Source organism: Mauremys mutica, chromosome 22, assembly GCF_020497125.1.
Source record: "Mauremys mutica isolate MM-2020 ecotype Southern chromosome 22, ASM2049712v1, whole genome shotgun sequence".
Classification (NCBI taxonomy): domain Eukaryota; kingdom Metazoa; phylum Chordata; order Testudines; family Geoemydidae; genus Mauremys; species Mauremys mutica.
In genome coordinates this window covers 8,608,680-8,635,361 of record NC_059093.1, presented here as the reverse complement: position 1 = coordinate 8,635,361, position 26,682 = coordinate 8,608,680, and the positions used below count along the sequence as shown (strand labels likewise).

At 45.5% G+C, this 26,682-nt stretch overlaps 2 protein-coding genes across 7 annotated transcripts in view; one reads left to right on the top strand and one right to left on the bottom strand.

The window, feature by feature from the left end:
* The window catches only part of LOC123354890, a 111,967-nt gene that overhangs the window by 54,191 nt on the left and 31,094 nt on the right, over positions 1-26,682 (top strand). Inside the window, exon 1 of one of the 2 annotated variants that reach the window (XM_044997269.1) lies at positions 21,403-21,922. The exons of the other annotated variant lie outside the window; for it this stretch is intronic. The gene's annotated coding sequence lies outside the window, so the exon portion shown is untranslated. Of the gene's footprint in view, positions 1-21,402; positions 21,923-26,682 lie in introns of those variants that run through there. 2 annotated transcript variants of the gene reach the window in all.
* On the bottom strand, positions 7,817-26,179 carry SC5D (sterol-C5-desaturase). Of its 5 annotated transcripts, none has more exons than XM_044997283.1 (6): positions 26,043-26,179; positions 21,807-21,949; positions 18,477-18,694; positions 17,207-17,339; positions 13,599-13,699; positions 7,817-12,101 (listed from the first exon to the last, which is right to left on the bottom strand). In XM_044997283.1, exons 3-6 carry the CDS (start codon positions 18,684-18,686, stop codon positions 11,649-11,651), a joined length of 897 nt encoding a protein of 298 aa, XP_044853218.1. In that variant the 5' UTR covers positions 18,687-18,694; positions 21,807-21,949; positions 26,043-26,179; the 3' UTR covers positions 7,817-11,648. The 5 variants fall into 5 exon arrangements, with proteins under 5 accessions (XP_044853218.1, XP_044853217.1, XP_044853216.1 ...); XM_044997282.1 differs by having other exon boundaries at positions 21,807-21,937; XM_044997281.1 differs by having other exon boundaries at positions 21,807-21,860.

Genomic DNA, 26,682 nt, shown 5'->3' with positions numbered 1-26,682 from the left:
TTTCAGCTATTTAAATCTGAAATTTCAAGGTAGTGTAATTGTCGGGGTCCTGATCCAAAAAGGAGTGAGTGGGGGGGACATGAGGTAATTGTAGGAGGGATTGCAGTGCTGCTACACTGACTTCTACGCTGCTGCTGGCGGGATGCTGCCTTCAGAGCTGGGCACCCAGCCAACAACCACCACTCTCTGGCTGCCCAGCTCTGAAGACAGCACAGAAGTAAGAGTGGCAATGCCAGGACGCCTCTAAAATAAACTTATGATGCCCCTGCAACTCCCTTTTGGCTCAAGACCCCCAGTTTGAGAAACTCTGGTCTCCCACGTGAAATCTGTATAGCACAGGGTAAAAGCACACAAAAGACCAGCTTTCACAGTCCATGACACATTTTTCATGGCCATGAATTTGGTAGGGCCCTAGCAATGACAGGGTACTTAAAATACAGTTACTTAACATGTGTATACCCTAATTATACACATTCATGCCCTCGAGTGCAGAAAAACTCCAGCTTTCTTTTACCATCAAATGCCTCCACTCTTTCAAAGATCACCCTAAATCTCCCTCCGATCCCTAGAGCTATTTTCTGGGGTCCCCCTCCCTTTTTTGACTGTGTTGGAACTCCTCAAATGCACTTTGAATTGCAAAGAGGGCATCCTTTATTGTACAGTATAGCAATATTTTAAATACTGCTCCTCAGGGTGGGCGAGAGGTAAGACATAAAGGGAGTTTGAAGCTGAGTCCAAAGCCATTATTGTGTTTTAAACTAACCTCCAGTCTGTTCTAAGCACCAGTTAATATGCAGCTTGTGAAAAGGACGTGATCTGAGAGCATGTAGGAATTAGCACAGCAAAATAAACCAGTGTTCTGGAGAAGAGAGCAAATGCCTAGGATCTGGGGTATAACAGGATGAAGAAAAAACCATGACTTGTAATTCCCTAAAGTCATGACATATAAGCCTCGGCAACAGCAAAATCCAGTGCTTTAAAGAAGTATGTTTAATTATAAAACAGGAAGGGAATTGTAGCCTGTGGAGCTCTGGATATAGAGTATAATCTTAAAAATTAATGTGATTGATGCATTGGCCTTTGTCACATTTTGCTAGTTAAAGGTATATGGCCTAGTTTCAGCGTATCCCTTCTACTTTATAATTTTAATGTTTGTCTTTGGGGCGGGGCAGTGGGGAGATAATGAATTCTGCCACTGTGGAATGAGGGGAAACATAATACTTAGCATGTATATAGTGCTATGAATCTTCAAAGCGCTGCACAACCATCAGCTTAATCCCACGTGCAGTTGTAGGCCACTGTTTTTGTAGTCCATGCCTTCTGTTGGGGGCCACGATTATAGTGTGACACGGTTGCCTCCGAGCACCTCTGGGTTTGGAGTTAGTCAGGTTTCAGCTGCTTGACCATGAAGAAGAGATGCAAAGTGGGTATCTGAGAATCCGTGGAGTCTGAGCGTGTCTAATTACAGCTGGCTGAGAAACCGAATTTAAGTTCCAAGAAGATTTTTGAGTTTGTGGAAAGATTTTTCGTCCCAAATCGAAAACGAAAAGCCAAAAACTCACAAATGTTCACAGAACTATAATCCCATAACACTGTGTTTTGGAAACAAAATACGCTCCACCTAGTAGTTAAGTTAACAACCGTCTGGTCAGTTTCATAACTGCTATTCAGTGGGAACTACGTCAATTTCATTCCGCAGATGCTGGGTTTTCCAGGGCTCCCAGCTCCATGGCAGTGAGCCTGGTCCTAGTTTCTCAGTAGCCTGCCAGGTGGTTGAAGGGGAGCCTGGAAGTGCTGACTGACAGCTCAACGGGCTGCCGAGGAGACGGATGGATGAGTTAACAAGAAACCAGGCAGGTGTGGCCCAGTGGTTAGAGCATTGAACTGGGAGTTGTGGTTTGGCTTTTGTTCCCAGCTTTGTCGCTGGGCTGTTGTGTAACCTTGGGCAAGTCATTTCCTTGCTCTCTGTGCTTCTGCATCCCCTCCTTTTGTCTATCTTATTTATTTAGACTATAAGTTCTTAAGGACAGGCACCATCTCCTGCTATGTGTTTGGTAGTCTCCTAGTTATTGTACAATTTCATGTGGGTCTTCTCGGCACTGTCATACAAATAATAATAACAGTGAGCACCATGTAATTTAAGTACCGACCTGGGTTACACAAATACTTCAGTGCACCCTCCATATTAAAATTAATAGTGTCACCTGCCTTTTGATCCATGATCACAACAGTAGAGTGAGCAAACAATACCAGTGTGTGCACTGAGCAAATAATCCTATTTGCCTGCTCCCCTGAATCTTTCAGCAGAGACGTACTTGTCTCCCCAGCATCTTTTCTGCCTGGTTTTTTGCATTTGTTCTCTTTTGCTGTCAATTCTTTGGCAGAGCAAGAATTCTCCCTTAGTCTCCATTTGGCAGAGAAAGAAAAAGCAGGAAGAGGAGCAGTTTTCTTGGGCACATGTGTCTTTCCAGCGGCCCAGTTAGGTTTGGAAGCCAAGTGTGGAGGCTATTCTTTTGCGGTTTAACAGCCTTCTATGTTGCTCCCACCTGCCTGTCTGTACTTGGGAGCTCCCCCTTGAATCCAGTGCAACATAGAGACATGCTGCTCACAAATCTATATGCCATGTTCATCTGTTGACTTTGGTTACTAACGGAGCACAAGTAAACTGGCTGGCACCATCTACAGTCCTTGCTTGGTAGCTGCTCAGTTTAAATAAACCCAACCAGAGAAATTGCAAAAGCCAAGTCAATGCAAGAAAATACAGAACAGGATTTTGTATGGCAAATGTTCATGCAACCCCTGTCCCACTCTGAATTAAACAGCAAAATGATAGTGTGAAATATTAGCCATAGCAGAGTGGAATAATGGTGCAGAGGCAAGGGAGAAGAGATGTTTTCAGACAAGGTCTGAAATCAGTGAGCCAGAGAAATACAGGGAGATAGCTTCAGACAGTAGGAGAAGGCTCTTGCTACAGACAGCAGTGACCTTATGAGAAGAGACAGAAAAGAGACCAGCACTCTCTAAGGGCTTTATATAGCACCATGGTGTCAAAGTGCTGTAGATGAGTTTAGGGAGCAGGGAGGGGAGAAGAGAGGGCTGTGAATTTGGCTGGAGCAAGACAATAGCGGTTGATTACTCCAGAGACTGATTCTGCACAGTAGCAGTGGCGCCAGCTTTCACCGCACTGATGTGCTTCATCTCTAGACATGAGGTAGTTCAGTCTCTCTGGCCCATTCATCCCTTGGTGCCTGCCAGTGCTGACACTGGCCACGGGAGTCGTTCGGGGATTTGGATGAATGCTTCCCTAGGAACTGGGTAGATCACTTAACACAAGGGGTGCGAACCTGGTGTATGTGTGTGTGTCACAAACAGGTGCCAGGGTGTCATAACCACACTGCCATTCCAATCTCGTTTGTGGGGAGGGAAGTGCCAGCTAGATAGGAGGAGGGAGATCCCAAGGTGAGCAGTGTCCTGCTATGGAAAAGTTCGAGTACCACTGACTTAATGGATTGCTAATTAGCTAATGCACAGTTATCAGTTATCCTTGACTTGGATGAGAGGTGCCACTGTAGAGGCGGAAGGCTACAGAGCTTCAGTCATTGCTCTGAGGCAGGTGCTGAAGGGGTTTGCATAGCAGGATCTTCTATTTTTTTGGCAATTCGGTCCCTGAGTTGGCCTTCGGCTTTGGTGAATTTTTGGTAGCCTTGTTTCAATTTTTTGTTTGTCCAACCCTAGAACATCAGAATGGCCAGACTGGGTCAGACCAAAGGTCCATCTAGCCCAATATCCTGTCTCTGACAGTGGCCAATGCCAGGTGCCCCAGAGGGAATGAACAGACCAGGTAATCATCAAGTGATCCATCCCCTGTCACTCATTCCCAGCTTCTGGCAAACAGGCTAGGGACACTATCCCTGCCCATCCTGGCTAATAGCCATTGATGGACGTATCCTCCATGAATATATCTAGTTCTTTTTTGAACCCTGTTATAGTCTTGACCTTCACAACATCCTCTGGCAGAGAGTTCCACAGGTTGGCTGTGCGCTGTGTGAAGAAATACTTCCTTTTGTTCCTTTTAAACCTGCTGCCTATGAATTTCATTTGGTGACCCCTCGTTTTTGTGTTATGAGAAGGAGTAAATAACACTTCCTTATTTATTGTCCCCAGTTACAATTTTCTATCATATTCCCCCTTAGTCGTCTCTTTCCCAAACTGAAAATTCCCAATCTTATTAATCTCTCCTCATATGGAATCTGTTCCATACCCCTAATAATTTTTGTTGCCCTTTTCTGAACCTTTCCCAAGTCCAATATATCTTTTTTGAGATGGGGTGACCACATCTGCATGCAGTATTCAAGATGTGGATGCACCCTGGATTTATATAGAGGCAATATGATATTTTCTGTCTTATTATCTATCCCTTTCTTAATGATTCCCAACATTCTGTTCGCTTTTTTGACTGCTCCTGCACATTGAGTGGATGGTTTCAGAGAACTCTCCACAATGACTCCAAGATCGCTTTCTTGAGTGGTAACAGCTAATTTAGACCCCCATCATTTTATATGTATAGTTGGGATTATGCTTTCCAATGTGCATTACTTTGCATTTATCAGCACTGAATTTCATCTACCATTTTGTTGCCCGGTCACCCAGTTTTGAGAGATCCTTTTGTAGCTCTTCGCAGTCTGCTTGGGACTTAACTATCTTGAGTAGTTTTTGTATCATCTGCAAATTTTGCAACCTCACTGTTTATTCCTTTTCCCAGATCATTTATGACTTCTTCTGCACCCTGTACATGGCTCTCACTTTAACATGAATGGAGGCTATGTATATATGTGTTGAGAAGAGTAGACCCTGCAGGGCTCTGTTTGGCTCATGGCCATACAAAGAATAGGAAGGAAGGGCTTGTGCTCAAAGCACTCACCTAGGACTTGAGAGGTGGGTCCAATTCCCAGCTCTGCTACAAACTCCCAGTGTGACCTTGGCTAAGTCACTTAGTTGCTCTATGCCTCAGTTTCCCATCTGTAAAATGGGGATCATTATACATCTTTTTGCCTACCCTGTGTCAATCTTATGTGTGTAGATTATAGGATTTTCAGGACATTGGCAGTCTCCTCATATATAGGTACAGCACCTAACATGAGGAAGTTTATCTTAGTCACTACAACATGCAAATAATAATCCTTCTCCTATTAAACGTGTTCAGCCAAAATAGGGCTAGTCTGGCCCATCTTGCACTACTGTTCTAATTCAGAGCCAAAAGGTCAACTGAGTTGAGTTAATCAGTCTGAGACCTGGAGTCAGTACGTCTCCCTTGTTTCACTGTAGCCAGGAAAGCTCCGTCACATTAAAAGTCCTAACAGGGGGATGTTAACAAGACATCTCATGATTTACTGTGCCATGGCTGGCTACACTCGCACCCACCTGTGAGGGTGGCCTTGTGCCCTTGCATAAGGTGGGATGCTGGTAGCTTCCTTATGCATAAAGGTGTCCAGAGGATCCAATCACTCTTGGAGGCCCATCCTGCTAGTTCCTATGCAGGCAGAATAAAAGATGGCCCCTGCTGAAAAGAGCTGATAGGCTATTTTAATCAGACATAAATGGGAGGAGGAGGAGCGATACCAGAGAGAGGAACACGAGGTTGTAGAGACTAGTTGTGCGCACAACTATCATGTTACAAATCACTTGCTCTGTCTTTATAAGTATGGCTATACAGGAGTCAACAGGGATACTCATTTGTATTATCACTGGCCATGGTCAGCAGGTAATTTCTGCAGGCATCAGTAGGTAGGGTGTGGAGGAGGACTGGGAAGCAGTCTTGCAAATTAGTTTAAGGGAATCCATGCACAAGACCATCTGGCACAAAGATGCCTGTGCAGGAAGTGGAGAAACTGGCCACAGCACAAAGTCTTGGTACAGCAGAAAGGACAATATGCTAAGCTATGAGAAAAGGCAGACAGAGGGGCTGAGTCGTGAAGGGCCTTTAAGGAAAGGACTATCATTGTAGCTGCTAAACTAAAGTGGGTTCACATGCCCAGCCTTCCTGCCCCTGTGAGGGCCATCACTAGCCCCCTCTTTGTGACAGGACTGTGTGTTCAGATTACACCCTGAGCAGTGGAGCAAAGTATCCACACAGAAGGTGAGGGGGTGCTAGAGAAACAGGCTGATACAGCTGAAAAAAACCTGTATGTGAGGCACCATATTTTCATCCCTTGTGTGTTTCAAATCATAACCAAGAGCACTTTTTTTTTGTCCTTGGTAAATAATTCATGTGAGATGGTCTTCAGTGTCTCTGCATGATTGATTCGTGCCTTGATGAGACTGGAGTGTCACTGCCAGCATTACTAGTTTATTGCCATTTTAGTAACCATTACATTTTTTTTTTAAAAAGGGCAGAAATGAGCTGCAGGTGCAAACTGGCATACTGCTAACTACTGGACTTGTACATGCAGCCCAGAGAGATGGGTGTTTTGAAAATTTGGCAGGGGCGTGCCAGATTTTCCTGTGCCTCAAGATGCACATGGATGCCTAGTAGGGTTTTCAAAAGCCCCTAAGCAGGTTTGGTGCCTAACTCCCATTGATTTCAATGTCAATGGGACTTAAGCTCCTTAGCCTGCATAGGCATTTTTGAAAATCCCATTAGGCATGTGTGCATCTTCAGGTGCCTCCATACATTACAGAATCTGGCCCTAAGTGTTTAAATTTTAGTGGTGGACTCTGACTGGTGGTAGGATAGAGGAATGAGTTTGAATCCTCTGATGGACCAGTTGACAATGGGCAATTAGAGACTAAGGCCTGGTCTACACTAAGAACGGGGGTCGAACTAGGGTATGCAAATTCAGCTACGTGAATAGCGTAGCTGAATTCGAAGTACTCTAGTTTGAAGTACTCACCCGTCCAGACTGAAGTCCACGGTTCCAAGGTCGACTCCACCACTGCCGTTTGCAGTGGTGGAGTACTGGAGTCGAACGGAGTGCTTCCAGAGTTCAAACTATCGCGTCTATATTAGACGTGATAGTTCGAACTCCGAAAAGTCAAACTCTCCACATCAAACTGGCAGGTAAGTGTAGACTAGCCCTAAGACAATGAAGAGACCATCCTCTCATCGCTTGAAATGTTATCTGCCACTCAGGCTGGAAGCATGTTGGTAGGGTGGGTTGCTGTTGCCATTACCTACACAGTTCCTCATGTTTGGCTAAAGAGAGCTGCAATCTCCAGAGGGATCAGTCTAGCCTCTCTTTCAAGCACTAAATGTCTTACCTCTTTGTGAAAGGCCACTAGAATGCATGGCTGGCATTCCTGATCTTCTATACTTGTGTTGTAATCTGTAGGCAGACTGACGACTCAGTAATGCCTTCTGACTTTACTGTCGTGACACCACTGATCCATTGGGGTGTGTTCTTGCTTTTACTTATTAGTATCCGCCAGAGGAGCTAGACATCCCTTTATTCTCAGGTCTGATTACTAGAGCACCACTGGTGTGCAATGGTGCTTGACCCACTCAATGTCCTTCACCAAAGAGTACCCACAGCCAGCATCTGAGCTTACCACCTACTGAACAGAGGTGCTCTAATATGCACCTGGAAGGGGACCTTAAAGAAAGCACCCATTCTTTTTATTTCTGACAAGCAGAATGGCTGTACTTGTTCAGCTCTGTCAGTGTCCTAGAACTGAAGCAAAAATGATGCATCACCTAGAAATGGGCATTTGCTTCTTACTCTGTTCACAAACATTTCTTGCAGAGGCAGTTTCTCCTCCCAATTGTTATTTGGCTGTAGAGATCTTGCAAAGCAAGTAACAAAACCATTGCACAATTTAGTTCATTTAAAATGCAGACTTTATTACTGACTCAGAAAACATTAGCATTGAAGACCAACACACACTGGTCTGCAACAACTCCTTTCAATACAATCTTCATACGGTGACTTCTTGTTATTTACACAACATACTATGGATCCTCTGCCTCTCTGCTCCATGGCTCCAGTTTTCAAGAAGGGTAAATGTCTACGCAAACCGCTTTACTTGTTTATAATATGAACCAGAGACAGTCTGTTGGAAAACTGCTGTGCATGCATCTCACTTTACTTAGCCCACTGGGAGGGACCAGCAGGCAGGAGTTCGCTTTGTTCAGAAGTTTCTAAAGTTCGAAGCCAACCTGTACTCACACCCTGCCTTGCCAAAACTGAACTTGAGAACAGGGCGATACTGGTCAGGAGGTTCCCACCAGCTGGTATCCTCTGCTTTACTATAGGGCTTGAGAGTTCCAGATGTCTTTCCCTTAGTCAAATCGCATGCGCTTCAACTCCCTGTGCAGCTTGGACACCTGCAGCACATCTTGGAAGGAAGGTGTCAGATGAAATCTTAGTCCAGTGAATTGGGTGGTGTTGCCCAAAAAGGTTGGGAACGCCTTTCCTTGCTGTTAACATAAATTGCATGGAGAGGAACACATCTATCCACTCAGAGCTGCTCTTACCATCTCAACTTACAGGCCTGCTCCCCGCCTCACCCACTGCTATTTAGGTATTTGGCATATTTCACTTATGGAGACTACACTAGTTATGGCACAATAACCAACAGTGCCTAGCATTTGGTGAACAAGCTCTCACTGTCTGAAAAGCCTTCTCAAGGAATGCTGCCTTTTCTCTACTTTGATTATCCATTTATTCTAGGGATTAATGGTTCTAAATGCTGCTACCAAATGGCACTGTGCATTAGTATTTGGCTAACCAATTTATGAACAGAGCAGCTGAAAGTCAGTCCCTGGAAGGCAGTGGGTGCTGCAGCTGGTCAGCATCCCTGAAAAACCAAGCCCTAGATGCATTTTTTGTTCTCCCTTTAAGGCATTTGGTTTCTGGTGGGGGTGGGAACTTTGCTATTCTGTCTGTGTTCTAGAAGTGCTTTCTGAACACCCATGATAGAACATTTCACAGTAGGAACTGTGAACTTACTCTGTAAGGGGGCAGTGGGAAGGCAAGGAGAAGGTTCATGGTCAGACCTAGAGTTTACTTTTCAAAAAACCCACTTTCTAAGCCCCCCTTCTGCCTACTGATCTCCATCTGTCCATCTTACAACACCCACTGTCAGCTCCTAGGTGGATTACAGTGAGTTGGGCACAAGAGTAGAATTAGGCTCCACAGGAGCAGTGTTTAATGCATTCCACAAGCCAAGTCTCTCATGCTCCCCAATTCTCCCAGGAACCAAGTGTTCAGAAGTAGAGTGACAGCAATGGGAGCAACCGCTTTGGGGCATGCCTGCAACCCACCCCTGAACAGGCCAGCCAGAGTCCTGCTGAGCAAGCACCAGGCTTCTGAAGCCCCTCTGAAACTGCCTGGATAAGAACTCCAGGGCACAGCCGCTGCTATTTTTCTATCAGCAGCATAAATCAGAATCCAGTATACAGCTCCCCCAGATAGTGGAGGGATGCAAGACCATGGCAGGTCATCTTGCTGCAGATAGCCTGGGGAAGTGGAGAGAGCCTGTGAGGGCTGAAACCTCTACCCAGTGGTTGCTCTGTTCCATTTTCAACTGAACCCCCAATGAGGGGTGGGGGGGATGATGAGGCTGCTTAGTGGGCAGGTCACAGCAGCTAAGGTTCTCTTCTATAGGTCTTTTTATCATGCAAGGGGGAAGCCAGGATTGCAAGTTCCATAGTTTTCCTACAGTTACCAATTTTTTTCCTATAAGGCAACTACACAGCTTTCCTGCCTTTAAAGGCCAGTTCTACCTTCTCCCCATTCAAACTATTTCACTACAGGTAAAGCATAAGGGAACTTACTGCCATGCAAGATAAACATTACACTGCTATGATACCAGGGGGATCCTTACTGCCTGAAGTGGGGGAACTCCCCACACACTCTTCATCTCGCTCCTGCTGTTGGGTAATTTTATAATGCTAGATAAACTTTTAGAAGCAGTCAAGCTTTAGTTTTTTGTAAGCAGTTTGTATAAACTAGTTTCCATAGCCTAGGTAAGATAAACCCATCAACAAACATTTAAAATGTTTTCAACCCCCTGCAAAATAGAACTGTTCCTTACACTGTCTTCAGAATTTAATACACCACTTCTAATCAAATCTGTGATATGTAGTGCAGTGCATGTCTGCATGATAAAAATATTTTTGCTTAGTCTTCAAAAGTAACACTGTCAAATGCTAAGAGGGGAGGGGAAAACAATCAAATCAAAACAGCAAACAAAGCCAATAAGACAACTGGTAACATTCACTTCACAGTTTAGGGAAGCTAACTGCAACCTGTAAGTATTTCCCAACCTCTCTGAAAACAGTGGCCACAATTCAAGAGTTTTCCTTCCTTCAAAAAGGTACAGTATTACTGTAGGATTTTTACCTGCCAGCTGATTTCCACAGCAATCAATACATTTGTCAAAAGATTCTACAAAAACTTTGAGAATTTTCTCAACAGAATTCCTGATGCTATAAAGCTAAAGCTAGAGAAATTACCGTTTGTATTCTATATTATATACTTCAATTTTCCCAATCAAATCATGCAAAATGACAGCACAAAATGTAGGAACTTAGACTGGTATACTTCCAGGAAGCCATCAGTATTTTACAATTACTTTTACTTTATTTGTAGCCAATGCTATCTATCAGTCCTAAAAAATATATAAACATGCAAAAACCTTACGCTGTTATGTTGAAAGACATTCTATTTAACCATGAGAAATTGGAAATGGAAGCTCATGCTTCCAAATTCACTAAGCCCATGTATAAGGCAATACAAATTTGGGCAGCTGGAAAAAAGAAAGGTATGTCTAGTTAACTAGAACAATGCAATAGCATTAATAGGTCCATTCAAACACTTCAACATTTAGTTTACTTTCATGAACAGTGTAAGGTTTTATTTAAAAATAGTAGGTCTGGTCTATCTTCCTATTTTAAAATACACAGTTTCTACCAGAAAAACATTAGCTTAGCTTAGTTTTGATTCAGAGTTTCTATTTTAATGCTAAGCTAACCTTTAAAAGTTGCTGGATAAGTTATTTTGGAAAATGTGCATGCCATCTTTTATTAAGATACAGGTATGTATATGCAGAACAGTGTACTGTCACATTCCACATGCAAAGCATTCATTTATATTTCCTCAAGTGTCTTCCTTTATTCAAACATTCCTTTTAAGTACACTGAACCAATATTGCAGCAATACTGAAGTTTCTGTATACTGCCACCTACAGCATCCTGGAGGATGCAGCAAAATTCCCAGTAAGTTATCACTGTGCAGAGAGAACTTACTATCTGGAATAGTACTGTCAGGAGAAAGCTTTTGGAGTATAGCAAAAAGGTCTTGTTAATGCCATTATGGTAGAATTTAAATGCTAACTTATGCTCTAATGCATTATGCTAGAAAAGATACTCCCAATTTCAGTGCACTGACATTTATATGCAGTGCTGCAGAAAATTCTCATTGTTGCATCAACATTAGACATTACATAGGTCTTATGCTTTTTACTCTCACCATAAATGGTCCCCATTATGGACTGTACTGTAGTCCTTAACTACATCATGCCATCATAACCACCCTAGGCACCTAAAATGCTTTCATCCCAAGAATGATTTAATAGGGGAAGGGCTTTCTTTATAAGCAGGTTTTTCCCTTTTAAAAAAGTTGAAGGGAAAGTCAGGGCCTTTTTACAACCTATTTATTCTTTAGGCTGTCTCTACTCACCACATCTTCATCTGCATGGTCATTTTTAATACTGGCCAATTCTCCGCTCTTTAGCTTTTTCAAATAATCATGTGGCCCTTTCCCTTCAAAGGACGAGGGGCTTTTGTAGGAGCCGCCAATTTTATCCCAGAGTGTGAAATACTGACCATAGTTGTAATCAAAATACAAGTGATGATCAGTGTGATGGGCAGAGCCATTGATAATGTGTTTCAAGAAATCTGGCACGCGGTAATCGCCATCGTGAATAGAGATTGTCCAGACATTGACAGCAACATAGAGACCCAAGTAGGTCACCTTGTGCAAAGGAAAGAGGAAAGGATAGATGTGATAGGGAATACTCTGCAGGAAACCATCCACGGGGTGGAAGGCGTGACTTGCAAACGGTGTAGCAACCTTCCAGCGGTGATGGGGCTTGTGCAGACGCTACAGAAGAACAGAACAGAGTTAGCACCTACATTTTGATGAGGCCAAAACAAATTGGGCTTCAGTCTGGCACCTCCTAGGTCCACATTGCCTACCATATGACTAGGAAATGTCTGCATAACTGCATTTTACTGTAGCTCAATTGCTTCCTTGTCCCTCTCAACCTGTAAACTGACACAGGGTACAATGGTAGCCAGACACATGCAAGCTCTGCTTGAGGCTTGCGTGCTAAAAACACAGCACTGTGGCCATGGTGACAGCTTGGGCTAGCTGCCTGAGTCTGTACCCAGGGGATTGGGCAGCTCGCATGAGCTGCTGCAGACACACTGCTACTTTTAGTGTGCTAGCTGGAGCTGAGTCCAGCTGCTGTGTAGACAGAAGCCCTCCCCAACAAGCAGCATCTGGAAGCAAGTCCAAATGGCTTATTTGCCACCCTTCAATTTGCTATATTTAAATCACTATTGTACTGCAAATAATAGTGTCAGATTAAAAAGTACATTTTGCATATAGAATTTGACAGATTTTTAGATAACCTGACCCATTAACACTGTGGCAAATTCTAATGATACCAGCACCAGAGCCATAAGAAACAAACCTTTATCTTATGCTAGAATCAAATAAAAATATATTCCTATATTATGCTCTTAGGGCCTGATCTGAAAGCAACTATCGGTGGAAAGATTCCACTTCAGTGGGGTGTATCCACAATGTCTTTTACAAGACCTTTAACCAGTTCTCTGTGGCTTAAATCCTCATTTTGCCAACAGGGAAACTGAGGCAGAAAAGGGATGCGGCCTATCCTAGTCCACAGGGAGAATTCTCTGAACTGGGTTTGAACACTAGAGCTCCTGATTCCTACACCTGAGCTCAGACCATGAGCTGAAACCTAAAATGCTCACTTACATTTTACCACCATTGGGCTAGAAGGCTTTAAGCATGAAAGCAGCCCCAGTTGACCCCATGGGATTACTCACATGCACAAATTATTTGAATTGAGGCCTAAAACCTTTGACATTGTGACGGAGTGTTTCAACATCAGCATAAAGAGTAGCGCTGGGAAGGGCGCTTCAAAGCAGGGCTGCAGCACAGAGATTCTAAGCAGCATTGCCACGAGAGGGTAGCCTGGGGAAGCCGCCATGCCAGTCACACCCACATGGATCCTACTCCCAGAGGAGCCCAGGGTCAGGCAGGCACAAAGGTGGGTTAAAACCACTTGGCCTGCCTCCCTCCGGGCAGCAAGTTCTGTGTTACACCTCTTAGATCTCAGTATTTATAGAAGAAAAACCACAAACACCCTGTAAAGTCCCATTACATTTTAAAGCAGTCTTGCTAAACTGCCATTAAAATTATACCAAGCCACACAATGAAAAATTTTCCTCACGCCTTCCTGGCAACTGCCCCACCTTTAGGAAAGGGTCAATCACATCCTGGACGAGTGGTTATATAAAGTTGTTGTGAAGTCTAGTACACTTTATATCTATATATCACTACTCCTACCTTGTACACAAGTTTATGATGGAGGAACCTGTGAATCCAGTAAATGCACATGTCGGTGAAGAAAAGGAAGGAGAGCATGCTAAGGATTACACCAAACCATCCTAGGAAAAAATGAGACTTCATTTAGGATTAAGAGATTACAGACAATTAGGCTGGTGTCAAGATGGAGAGAAATAAGTCTAAGACACAAGGAACATGTAAAAATCTTTTTGCAGTATTTCTTTCTATATCCTGAGGCTAAGTCATTTAGGTTATAAAAAAGGAAGCTCAGCCAAACAGGATTTCCATTGTATTAGTGTAGTGATTCTTGCTAGTGAAAAGTTCTGATTGCTTTTAGGCTCTAAAATGCTGAACAGAACCTAATGGAGAAGCTTTCAGTACAGTCTTTCATCAATGAAGTGAGCTGATCTTAACTCCATCCTCCTAAAAAACCCCACCACATTATCTACTTGACAGTGTCCTTTGAAGTACTAAAGTTACTTTCACACACTAGTGTATATAAACAAGTGTTTTTTCCAAAACACGTGAAGCCAGGAAGCAACACAAGACTTTTGTTTTCACTTTGGAAAAAGTGCAGACTAGATAAATGCAGCCAGAGATACTGAAGTTATCTGTAAACTAGGACTCAAGCTGTTTGATTTCAAGATAAACAAATGCCCTTATTACCACTAACCCCTTCAAACTGAAAAACCTACAACTATTTACTTGGTTGGTTGTTTACATTTTGTATTGGTCACCTGGCCAATGAAACAGAAGTCTCATAGAAAACAAAAAACAGGAGTACTTGTGGCACCTAACAAATTTGAGCATAAACTTTCATGGGCTTTCCTGTGTAGTCTGCATACTGCTCCCCCGTCTCATATTTAGGTTATAAGCTTTTTGGGACAGGGGCCATCTGTTATGCATTTGTATGGCACCCAGCATGGTGGTGGTCTATGACGGGCTCCCAGGCACTGCTGTAATAACAAAGGGTCAATTCCTGGTGCTGCACTGTTTGGGTTGCAGTTTTGGAGGGGAATGTTTGTTTAAAACAAATTGCTTCCTGTGGGGGGGAATGGAATGCATGAAAATAGTTTTGTAAAAGTGAGCTCTGACAAATGTAAATTGCAGGCTGTCTTGAAAGCTTCCAATTGTGCAGAAAGGCACGAGGAGCAGCATCCACCCAAGTGTTCTCTCCACCTGGAATCTCACTTTAAGGTGGTAAATCAAAGCGGTATAGCATGTTGTACGTGTGGGAGGTAACTCTTGATTATGCCCTTAGACTTGTACAGCACTCAGAAAGTAGTTAAACATTATGGATTTAATTTCAGGCAGGGTTTTTGTAAATGAATGTATTTAAAGAAGTACAGATGCCATGAGCCACTAGAGAGCACAACTGAGTTGCCTCTTTTTTGACAGCATTAATGGTTTATGCCATCAGCTTCACTAAAAATAGGGACAGGTCCTTCAATTTTAGCTCTTGGATATGCAAGTGGGAGGAAGTATACCCAGCACATGCTTAGTCTGGCAGAAACAGTGGTGGCTATCTTAGGTCTGCATGTGGAAAAAAGGCAAGCTGCTCTTCAGGTGAGGTTTGAAGAGGGGGTAGACACCAAGGACCTCATTTACTGTGGTGTCAGTCAGGAGTAACTGCACTGAAGTCAAAGGAGTTACACAGGAATGGTCAGGATCAGAGTCCCTCTACGGGAAGCTGTCTACACTGCAAGTGGAGGTGTGATTGCAGTGTGGCTAGGCATACCCATGCCAGCTGTAATCTACCTAGCATGGGACACAACAGCAGTGAAGATGCAGTTGTCATGGCCCCCAGCGACTTGAGTACATACTCAGGGTTCCTGGCCGGCTTGCACTGGAGCAGCTAGCCTGCACCTAAGCCCATGTGGAGAAAAGAGTGGTAGTGAGGATGTGGCAGCACCACTCAGATTAGAGCTAGCCTGGATAGGTTGGCTTCTGCTACAGTCACCTTCATTTGTGGTACAGAGGTACCCTGACTTAAAGGCAGGAGAGGACCAAGGAGGGGAACTAGCTTGCCCACTGTCATAATACACACAGACTTCAAATTGTTTGCACTCATGGTGAATAAGGACATTTAAGAGGCTCTAGTGTTACGTGCCCCCAGGACAGTCCTCTCCCCAGCTTTCAGTTGTATCTGAGATTAAGGCCTCAGATCTGCCTGGAGCTCAATGTGTCTGCAAACCCCACTAAGGTCAGAGGCCCTGCTGCTTGCACAGAGCTGCTCTCAGGATTGGTGCGTCAAGGATAGGCTGGCTTGGGGATTGGTAATGGTACAAAGCCCTGTTCTTCTCCAGGCTGGCAGTTCAAATCCACCCAAGTCTACTACTGAACCCATATGACAATTCAATGGCTGCTTGAAAAAAAATGGAGGTGGTTTTGCTTTAGTTCCTACTTTGCTAGTAATTAGCCCCCCTTTGTTGGCTCTCAGCAGTGAGACCAAGGAAGGAATTGGTATGGAGTCAGACTCTCCCTGCGATCCCTAGGGATGGCTGAGGGATTGAGGTATATGGACAGGTTGCTATTGGAAGGGAAATTTGCACTGCTGCTGTATCTGTTCTGTGACTAGAAGACTCCAGCTCATGTGCCTGTCCAGCCAGCACCTTGCTCTCAGCTGGCTGAGGAAATCTGATTTTGCCAGTTGCAAATGCAGGGGGAAGTAACAGTGTCTCATACAGCTACCAAGAAAAATATGCTTCTATAACTTCCTCAGAACATTTGACATCCCTGTGTCATTTGCTACATGCTGAAGGGCTCTGAGGTTAATCTTTATGGTGATCTGTTGCATAGTTTAATACTGTGTTTGCAAGCATGTGCAACAGGGAGTGAGGTAGGTGAATAGCTCATGTCTCCCAAAATACAAGCATAAACCTCCTAGGGCACATGCACACTGCATCTGGGAACAAGCCTCCAAGCCCAGGTGATGGTGCAGTACTGGATGAATCTATGGCTCTGCAGCCTGGAAGGCAAGTGGGGTGAAGAGGCAGGGCTTGAGAGCCCAAGCTGAAATATCCATCAAATATCAGTTATTTTTAGAGCACTAGTGAGAGCCCTGAAATCCAAAGTGGCCATGCCCCTAGATACCTGGTTTTGTTTAAGTTCCTTGCCAAGAGGGAATTGATGGTTTTTGGACAATTTTATAGCAGCTCTGACAGAGAAAGCATCCCATTGGATATTGCTTGAACAAAACAATTCAGCTCCACTTTGGAAGACACTGGGGTGTAACAGCTTAATGGAGACTTTTTACTAAACCAGTTAGGCAGCCTGTCAGTTTACAAAGCATTTTCAGCACTAAGGCATGTTCTCTTACTAAGAGTACACAAGAAATAGGGCAGGACACATAAGGGAAGAGAGAAAAGGTGAGGAAGAAGTAGGTTGTGTGGAGGAAAAAGAGGTGAGAAAGGGCAGTTAGTGGGAGATTAATCCTCCTTGCCCCTTAGCTTGGAATACAGAGTGAAGCTGAGAGGAAAGAATGAAGTGTGTCAATTGAAATATAGCTAGGATGCTAAGTATTAGTATTATTGTAGGGCCTACGAGCCCTAGTCATGGACTTGAGACTCCATTGTGCTAGGCTCAGTATAAGTAATGAATTTCCATACCATATGGAGAATCTTCAATGTTGTCATAAAGCCGGCTGTAACCTCTGACCTCTGCAAAGAAGAGTGCAACTGTGGGGATGCTGATCCAGGGAAGTGACTGGAGAGCATATTTTATCTCAAGCTGCACCTGATTCTAAATAGAAAAGCAGACAGGTTTTAATTTTTCAACAGAAAATATGTACCTTCATGAAAATACCAGAGAGACTTTTCTGCAGAACAGGAAGAGCAGAGGCATTGCCAACTTCATGCCTGCTTCTGCCCCAGATCAGTGCACCAATTAAACCACTTCTTTTGTAGACAACACCTAGAGCACCACCCTCCTAATAAGCCTCATGAATCAAGTTTCCCCTGCCATGCTCTGTCAGGAGAGAGAGAGACATTCATTATCCACTGCCAGTACAGTCCTGCTGATAGTTGTCTTTGCAGTCATAAGGTTGCTCATAAAAAAGTGGCACTCTGTCCCTTGATAGCTCTATTCCTCTCTACATTTAAATATGCAAAGCCTCCTTCCCAGTGTACTTTTGGCAGAACTACTGTTGGCCTCAGAAATGCTGGGCTGGAAGGGCCTCACCAGATCAACTAGTCCAGCCCACTGTATGGAGGCAAAATAAAGTTATATTATATTATGAGTCTGCTTTCCACCCACCATTGCTTTTGTTCTTAAGGTCAAGTTTCATGTTTGCATAATGTAATGTAGCCTTGAAATTGGAGGGTGCTTTATTTGTATTTTTGATTTATCTGATGTGCTCATTTCCTCCAATCACCTGCTGCCTAAGGTTAGCAAGCTGCCAGTCCTGAGTTCTAATTCTGGTTTATTCACCTACTATTTAGTCTTGGGCCACTTAAACTGGGGCAGAGTTTTCAAATTGGGAAACCTAACTCAGGGGTATTGAAGGTTAATTACAGTAGAGTCTTAGTTATGAAGACCTCAGGGAAATAGAGGTTGTTTGAACAAAATGTTGCTCTTTCAAATTGACTTAATACAGCTTTGAAATCTTAATATGCAGAATTAAAAATGCTCCTTAACCATCTTTAAAAAGTACAGAAGCAGTTTTCTTCTCAAATCTGCCCCCCCAAACAAAAAAGTCACCTTCCATGTGGATCCTCTTAATATTTATCACAAATATTTAGAGCCCTAGCCAAATATTTGAAGTGTTATGAAAGCGTATCTAACCTTAACTCAGCACCAAATACAAATTTGAGAGGTAAAGTTCAATCTGCCACATAACTGGCAAGTTGTTAGACTAGGAAAAACTGAACTTCTGCTCACCTCTAGAAACTGGGGGTGTTGCTTCAGAGAGTGATCAAAAACCAAGTAGTAGCTCAGAGTTCCAAACAGCAAATAAAGCACAAGTGCACCAAGATTTGTTACAATAAGGAGACTGATGATCTGACGAAAGGGCTCATCCTCTGGCCATGTGGTTGGATACACGTATGGTGTAAAAAAGTTGTAATCTACATAGTTCAGGACTAGATCCATTGTTATACCTATGAAACATAAAGAGCCCATTAATGCATCTAATATAAACAGTTTTATGCCATTGACATGCAACACCACAATTCTAGGTGTTACATGTATTTATCATGAATTTGGATTTAATCTGCATGTACTTGGATAATCAAAAACAATTTCACTTGACTGTTGCAAATGGTAGTATGTTGGACTATAAATTGTACATTGTCTTCCTGTATACAAGATGTATACTTGAAACTAAGCATATGCCATATATGTGAAAAAACCAGTGTGACTGCTGCAGTCACAGAACAGGTATAGTTGGGTAACAGCTATGAAGCTTTTCCCACCTATGTGCCTCAGTGAAGACTAAAGCCCTAGGTTTGTTCTAGCTATGACTTCTATTCCTCCCCCTCCCCCAGTAGTGAAGTGGTAACATTTTGAAAAGCAGTAACTGGCTTAGGAGCCTGAGTCTCACTGATTTTCAGGGAGAAATAAGCCTGTAGACCCAGATCCTCAAAGGTATTTAGGCACTTAACTGTGACTGATTTGAGTGGAAATCGGGAGTCTAAATATCTTGGAGGATTTGTGCCCTAGGCACTTTTGAACATTTTACCTAGTCCTCCCCTGTTACAGTTAATCTACAACAGTGGTTCTCAACCTTTCCAGATTGCTGTATCCTTTCAGGAGTCTGATTTGTCTTGCATACCTCAAGTTTCACCTCATTTCAACTGCTTACTGACAATACAAGTGTCACAGCATACTTACAGACAAAATGAGAAAAGCTATTTCAGTATGAAATTTTAGTTTGTACTCTTTGCTAGTGCTTTTTATGTAGCCTGTTGTAAAATGGAGGCAAATATTTAGATGAGTGGAGGTACCCCCTGGAAGACATGGGTAAGTGCCCCTGGTTGAGAACCACTGCTATACAAGACCACACTTTAAAAAGAAGTGTTGGCAATGTGCTGGAGTATGGGCCATTAAATGGCTTTAAACTATAAGGTGCATCATATTAGTAAATGATGCAAACAATTTTTCATGTAAGATTGCAACTTGTACTAGTCCTCCAGTTAATGTGTCATATAAACTTCCCCTGATAAGCATCTTTGAAATGAATTATTTAACACCCATAAGCTTCTTTTGAAGTTCCAGCCCCAAATACAGGCCATGACATTTCCTCTTACCAAAAGAGATTCTTCTGTGTCTCCCCATGGGAGTTTAACATGACCTGAAGCGGCCACATCTCAAGCAAGGTCTGTAGGCATGCCCCATCTAGTCCCTGGCTTCTCTGCTGTAGCGGCCATTTGTTATAATTAAACCTAAATCTCTGAATTTTCAAAATTTGTTTTTAAACAAAACTCCCAATTTTTGAAGATCTCTACTGGAGAGCTGCATTTTTTAAATCTGATTCGAAGTGCTACATAAGAAATATGTAAAATAATTGTAACCGTGTCCATCCCAGAATATTAGAGGAGACAAGGTGGGAGCAGTAATGCCTCACCCACCTTCTCTAATAGAAGACAAGCATTTATTAGTGATGTTTCATTGCCTTGGAACCCTGCTTGTGGCCCAGGACCTCTGTGCTAGATGTTCTACAACAAACAGAGCAAAAAGGCAATCCATGGTAAACAAGAGTGGACTGAGACCAAGTCATTTCATAGCACAGATCAAAACTAACGGGGGAGGGGGAGAAGTTCATGATCCTTCACTCTTACAAAGTGTGTTAAATACAAAGGCACTACAGGTGTGAACAACTTTCACCAGTGTAAGGGGGGGTTCACTGTCTCATGGATGGTAGGTCACTCTTGAGAGTGATCAGCTCAACCAGATTTAAAGAACCAGTGACAGACATACAAAACAATTTTCCCCTCTTGCTGGACTCTTTAAAATAGAAGATATTTACAAGCGTCTCCCCCTACGCAATTTGAAAAGGAAAAAAGGGAAGGTAAAACTGTTCTAGTCAGAGATCATAGACAGAGCACTGATAATACATCCCTAAAAAAGGGAAGGGGAGAGGACAGTTTCTGCCCCTTGGTCCCTGATGTGCATGCAGGGGTGATAGCCCACAGCCGGAACTCAACCTCCCACCCTGCTAGGGGGGTCTCTGAACTGGGAATGGGGGAGGTTAGTGCTACAGCACCTTGCACCCCCTTATCGTCGTCCCCAACCTCCTGCAGCTCCCTCCCCTTTCACCCACCTCCCCTCTCTCCTGCATCACCTAATCTCCCTTGCTAAAAAGCTACCCCGGTCTCCCCCTTGCACGCCCTTTCCGTCCTGCACCCCCCGGTCTCCTACCTGCCCCAGGCTGAGCCTCTCCCCGCAGACGGCCCGGGCGCGAGACCCCTGCAGGCTGAGATGGGGGCGTGGCCGCCTCGGCTCCCCCAGGGAGGCGGGGCTTAGCGGTAGCCTGATGAGGCGTCAGAGCCCGGCCCAGCTGGCGAGTGGCGTGACGCAGGCGGCGCGCGGCCGGGGCTGCCTGGCCAGGCGGCTCCCGCAATAGGTGGGCGCCGGCTCCTCCCCGCGGGCGGGGCCAGGAGGGTGATGAGCGCGTGGGGGCTCTGCAGGTCCCCGTGCCCGGCTACTCAGGTACCCCGTGCACGGTCGCGGCGCAGGTGGCCTGCGCGCAATTTTCAAATGCGTTACGGGGGTGGGAGGAGGGAGCTTGGCACCTTTCTGCAGTTTAAAAGGTGCTAGCAGAGCAGGCAGCCCCCGGGAGGAAGGACTAGATTCGTAAGCTGGCCCCCAGCACTGCATCTCAGGCTTGCAGCCATGGGGCAAATGAGGTCACTAACAAGATAACAGTAGGAGGTACATTTACTATTGTAAGGCAGTGTTAGGGTCAGAACTGGAGGGGGTCACCAGACGTCATCAAGTCTAGCCACTTGCACCCAGAACCAAGTAAACCTAGACCATCCCTGACAGATGTTTGTGTAACCTCTACTTAAAAACCTCCATTGGTGGGCATTGCACAACCTCCCTTGGTAGGGTAGTCTAGCATTTAACTACTCGTTAGGGCCAGAATCAGTTAATTAGCTCTGTATGTCTGGAAGTATTTGATAACTGGTATTTCTAAGCCATAGAAGGAGAAAAGCCAGTCTGTTGAAAATAAACTAAACAAGACCCATTCTGGGGACCTGAAGTACTTACCTTACCATGGAACTGTGTGCTGTAGAAAAAACCCAAGATAGACACAAGTGTGGACTGGAGGAGGGAAGAAGAAAACACCTTCTGGTCATCTGGGAAATATTCTGACCTTCAGAAAGGTTAGTTGAACACTCCTAAACACAGAACTGGTTAGATATATTTCACTTAAAAAACCCAATAAATGTTGGGCCAACATTAAATGTGCAATAAACCCAATAAATGTGCAACATACGGAATCTTCATTTTTGGCAGCTCACCACCTTAGTCTTTCCTAAAGGTGGTTACTGGGTGTTCAGTTGGAGGTTCTGGTTATTGTCTCTCTAATGACTATTCACCTGGCATAATGTTTTGTGGGCTCTGAAGGTTATTTTGCAACATGTTAAACATCTGATAAACAAGGCTGGTATGAGGACAGGAAGTGTAGCAAATCAAACCAGTGATGCATCTAGCACAGAGGTTCTCAAACTAGGGGTCAGGACCCCTCAGGGGGTCACAAGCTGTCAACCTCCACCCCACACCCCACTTGCCTCCAGCATTTGTGTTAATTATATAAAAAGTGTGTTTAATTACAGGGTTTCACTCAGGCTTGCTTTGGGAAAGGTGTTGCCAGTAAAAAAGCTTGAGACCCACTGATCTAGCATGTTATGCCCATAACTGACACCAGAAGGAAGGCATGGAAATGCATGCAGTAGAAAATGGAGTTGCCTGCCTACAGGGGTTGTTTCTTTCCAATAGCTGTAGGTTTCTAAATGACCCTTTTGACTTATTTTCAAGCACGAAAATGTGCTAGGCATCTCTCAATAGGAAATAAAGATGCATTACTAACAAAGGCCCTGATCTTGAATCATTAAAGTTAATGGGAATTTTACCATTGATTTCAATGGGTGCTGGACTTGTCCCAAAGAAAATACAGCGTAAACTCAACATGACCCAACACCTGCCAGTCAAACATCCACAATAAAAAAGCCCATTAAAATGATCTCATTAATCAAACAGGACTGGTAACAACTGGTAGTTTCTCTCCAAGTAGGTTAATGGCCTTGAAATGTTAGCTGGTATGCAAAATTGCTGATGCTCAGTGTCACTTAGTAAGGAGTAAAACTCTTGTAGCTTGTTTTATGAGCAACACACAAATGTTTGAGTGCTTGTTTGCAAATCTGAATTTAAATCAGTTAACAGGTATCAAGAATTGCTTCCATAGTGTTTAAATGCTAGATTTTCTAGAATTGACAAAACATTTACTATAAGAATAGAAAAAGATATATACAGTCGAACCCATTTATCTCGACCTCGGTTAACTTGCCAATCCTGTTAACTCGAGGTTTTACAAGTTGAACCTCCAAACTCCCTCTTTATCTTATGGGCTTCTCATCTGTTATGTCGATTTGCCCAACCCTAATATCTCGAGCCCGGCTCCCCGCGTCCCCAGCCGCCCGCCCGCCCCCACATACCCGGTCCCTGCCCGTCCCCGCCCGCCCAGCCCTGCATACCCGCTCCCTGCCCATCCCTGCCAGCCTGGCCCCGCATACCCGGTCCCTGCCCGTCCCCGCCAGCCCGTCCCCGCATACCTGGTCCCCGCTTTGCCTGCCGCCTGCCCGCCCGGCTCCGCCGGTCCCCGCTTTGCCGCCCGCTCCTCCGCCCGGCTTCGCTTCGCCGCCCGCCCGCCCCCGCATACCCGGTCCCTGCCTGTCCCCGCCCGCCCGGCCCCGCATACCCGGTCCCTGCCCGTCCCCGCCAGCCCGTCCCCGCATACCTGGTCCCCGCTTTGCCTGCCGCCTGCCCGCCCGGCTCCGCCGGTCCCCGCTTTGCCGCCCGCCCCTCCGCCCGGCTTCGCTTCGCCGCCCGCCCCCCCCGCATACCCGGTCCCTGCCTGTCCCCGCCCGCCCGGCCCCGCATACCCGGTCCCTGCCCGTCCCCGCCAGCCCGTCCCCGCATACCTGGTCCCTGCCCGTCCCCGCCAGCCCGTCGCCGCATACCTGGTCCCCGCTTTCCCTGCCGCCTGCCCGCCCGGCTCCGCCGGTCCCCGCTTTGCCGCCCACCCCTCCGCCCGGCTTCGCTTCGCCGCCCGCCCGGCCCCGCATACCCGGTCCCTGCCCGTCCCCGCCCCACATACCTGGTCCCGGCTTCGCCTGCCGCCCGCCGGCTCCGCTTCGCCGCCCGCCCGTCTGCCCGGCTCCGCTTCGCCGCCCGCCCCCGCATACCCGGTCCCTGCCTGTCCCCGCCCGCCCGGCCCCGCATACCTGGTCCCTGCCCGTCCCCGCCCCACATACCTGGTCCCGGCTTCGCCTGCCGCCCGCCCGCCGGCTCCGCTTCGCCGCCCGCCCGGCTCCGCTTCCCCACCCGCCCGCCCCCGTATACCCGGTCCCTGCCTGTCCCCGCCCGCCCGGTCCCGCATACCTGGTCCCTGCCCGTCCCCGCCCCACATACCTGGTCCCGGCTTCGCCTGCCGCCCGCCCGGCTCCGCTTCGCCGCCCGCCCGTCAGCCCGGCTCCGCTTTGCCGGATCCAGCCACGTGCAGGCAGTGCGGTAAGGGGGCAGGGAGGGGGTGGGGGGGTGGATAGGGGTTTATCTTGATCATTGGTTATCTCGACAGCTTTTGGCAAACCCCTAGGCCGTCGAGATAACAGGGTTCAACTGTATTCCATAAAGCAAAATTAGATACTTTTTCGAGTCCTTCAAAAGTATGCTATACATGACTTCCTTGTTTTAAGAGAAAAAAAGGATTACAGTGTAATTTGAGAGAGAATAGAGATTGTTTCTGATGCTGTTAAAAAAAGCAACCATGTGGTCATCCCTTACCATGATACCATAAGCAATATTGGTGCAGGAATAGGAAATGTATAATGATGAAGGACCTATATAGGCTTGAGTCTTTGTTTCCAGATTTTGGAGCCTAATTCTGGCCTCTCTGCTGGCAAAGTTCTCAGACTCCAGGATGTTTGTGGATTTACTAATAAATTACTTGTATTTTGGTAACCCCCATATTAACAATTGTAAATGGTAGAGTAATACAGAATTATAAAGTCAATTCTAGCTTGGGTTCTCCCCCCTTTAAGTGACTTGAATTTCTTTTTCAAGGCAAGTTGATATAGGACTTTGTATTCCCTGTAAAAATAGCATGGATATGTATAAAGATAAATCTACACTTATGGTGGTGTGGAGAGTATGGACATTGCATGTCCAACTTGCATGGGTATAAGTAGCAGTGAAGATGGTGAAGTATGGCTTAGGAGAGTAGATTAGTGCCCTACACTCCTGAACCTCCAGAATATATACCCTACCTAGATCTGTGTCCATGCAGTGCTTTCCATATCTACACTGTTAGTTTTAGCATGTAGTGTCCTGCTGCCTCCCAGCTGGGAGAGTTTGTCCTCACCACAATTACAGGGTCTGGCAGTGGTGAAAGGCTCTGGCAGCAGTGAACTGGAGCCCTTTACTGCCTGATGTAGTTACACACCACAGTGACAAGTGTGGACACAGCCTGATTTCACCATGATGTGTAGCCACACATGCACTACCTGTATGCTACCATACATGAAATGGAAAGTCAAACTGAACAGTTCAAGTAGTCAAGGGCAGAGAAGGAATAGATAGAGCAAATGGTGGAAACAAACCAAAATTTTTTAACTTGAGTGCTAAAATTAACCCTTTGACTCCATTATTAGTCTCCCCCCCACACACAGTTGCATCTAGTGGCCCTATTAGAGTTGGGGCCCCACTGTGCTAATTAATACATATTGGGAGAGAGTCTCTCCCTTGACTAGCTTATGCTTTAAATACACAGAGAGCAGGGGAACACAGGCACAGACAGGTGGAGTACCTTTGCCCACCCTGACAGCAGGTGATTGTGAGAGCTGGGAGTAGAATCAGTGTCTCCTGGACTTTTCCTCCAGCACCCTGTCTACTAAACCAGGGGTTCTCAACTTTTTCCTGAGCTCTCTCTCCTCCCACCTTATGCTGTGAAAGGTCCACAACCCACCTGTGCCACAACAAATGTTTTTCTGTATACAAGAGTAAGGGCAAACATTAGTGAGTAACAAGCAGGGCAAATGCCTGCAAGCCCCACATCACACAGTCCTCACAAATCTAAATTGCAGGGTTCAGTCACCACTGTAGCAACTCCTGCTAGCTGTCCTGGGGATTAGCTCTGTTCACCAGTGCACCTTCCAAGTGTGGTGCCTCACCACCATCATTCCTGTTCTAAATATCTGCAGTCAGCTCTTCAGCTACTTCCCTTACCTCAGGCCTCAGTCTGCAAACCCCAGCATCCAGCAAGGAATTTTTGCTCACTCCCCCAGTTCCTGCTAGAAATACTGCTCCATCCAGGGTGCTGGTAAATCCCTCCATCCTCCAGAGACAGTCCTTCATCCAGGAGCTCCTAGTAACAAACTGGCCTTCTCTGCCTTGCAGCTCCCTTTTTATATGGGGCTGCTTAGCCATGATTGGCTGCTCCCTTCAGCCCTTCTCTGATTGGCTGCCTCCTGTGCAGACTCTCTAGGGCTTTGTTAACCCCTTAAAGCCCAGTGTTGGGCAGGTGCCTTATCAGGCTTTTGGTTTCAGCCCTGGGCGGGGCTCAGGGCCCCAGGCTTCAACCCATGCGGTGGGATTTCAGCTTTCTGCCCTGGGCCCCAGCAAATCTAATGCTGGCCCCGCTTGGCGGACCCCCTGAAATCTGCTCATGGCCCCCCAGGGGGCCCCGGACCCCTGGTTGAAAGCCACTGTACCAGACCATGCTTCCTCTTACAGTTATGCAACTAAGTACATGTGGTCTTCCCTTCAAAGTTGCTGAGGTAACTGAAGTCCCTGGATCCTGGGAGGCTTAGCACGTCTGAAAAATCAGGCCACTTTTTAGCTAGATTCCAAAATATGCATTTAAGGG

What these genes read in the sequence shown, in the direction of transcription:
- SC5D (XM_044997283.1), bottom strand. Translation starts at nt 18,686, where the DNA reads ATGGATCTAGTCCTGAACTATGTAGATTACAACTTTTTTACACCATAC. An exon ending in CATTGAAGATTCTCCATATG is followed by an intron (nt 13,700 to 17,206) that starts GTATGGAAATTC and finishes ATTTTTTCCTAG; the next exon opens with GATGGTTTGGTGTAATCCTT. An exon ending in ATCATAAACTTGTGTACAAG is followed by an intron (nt 12,102 to 13,598) that starts GTAGGAGTAGTG and finishes GTTCTTCTGTAG; the next exon opens with CGTCTGCACAAGCCCCATCA.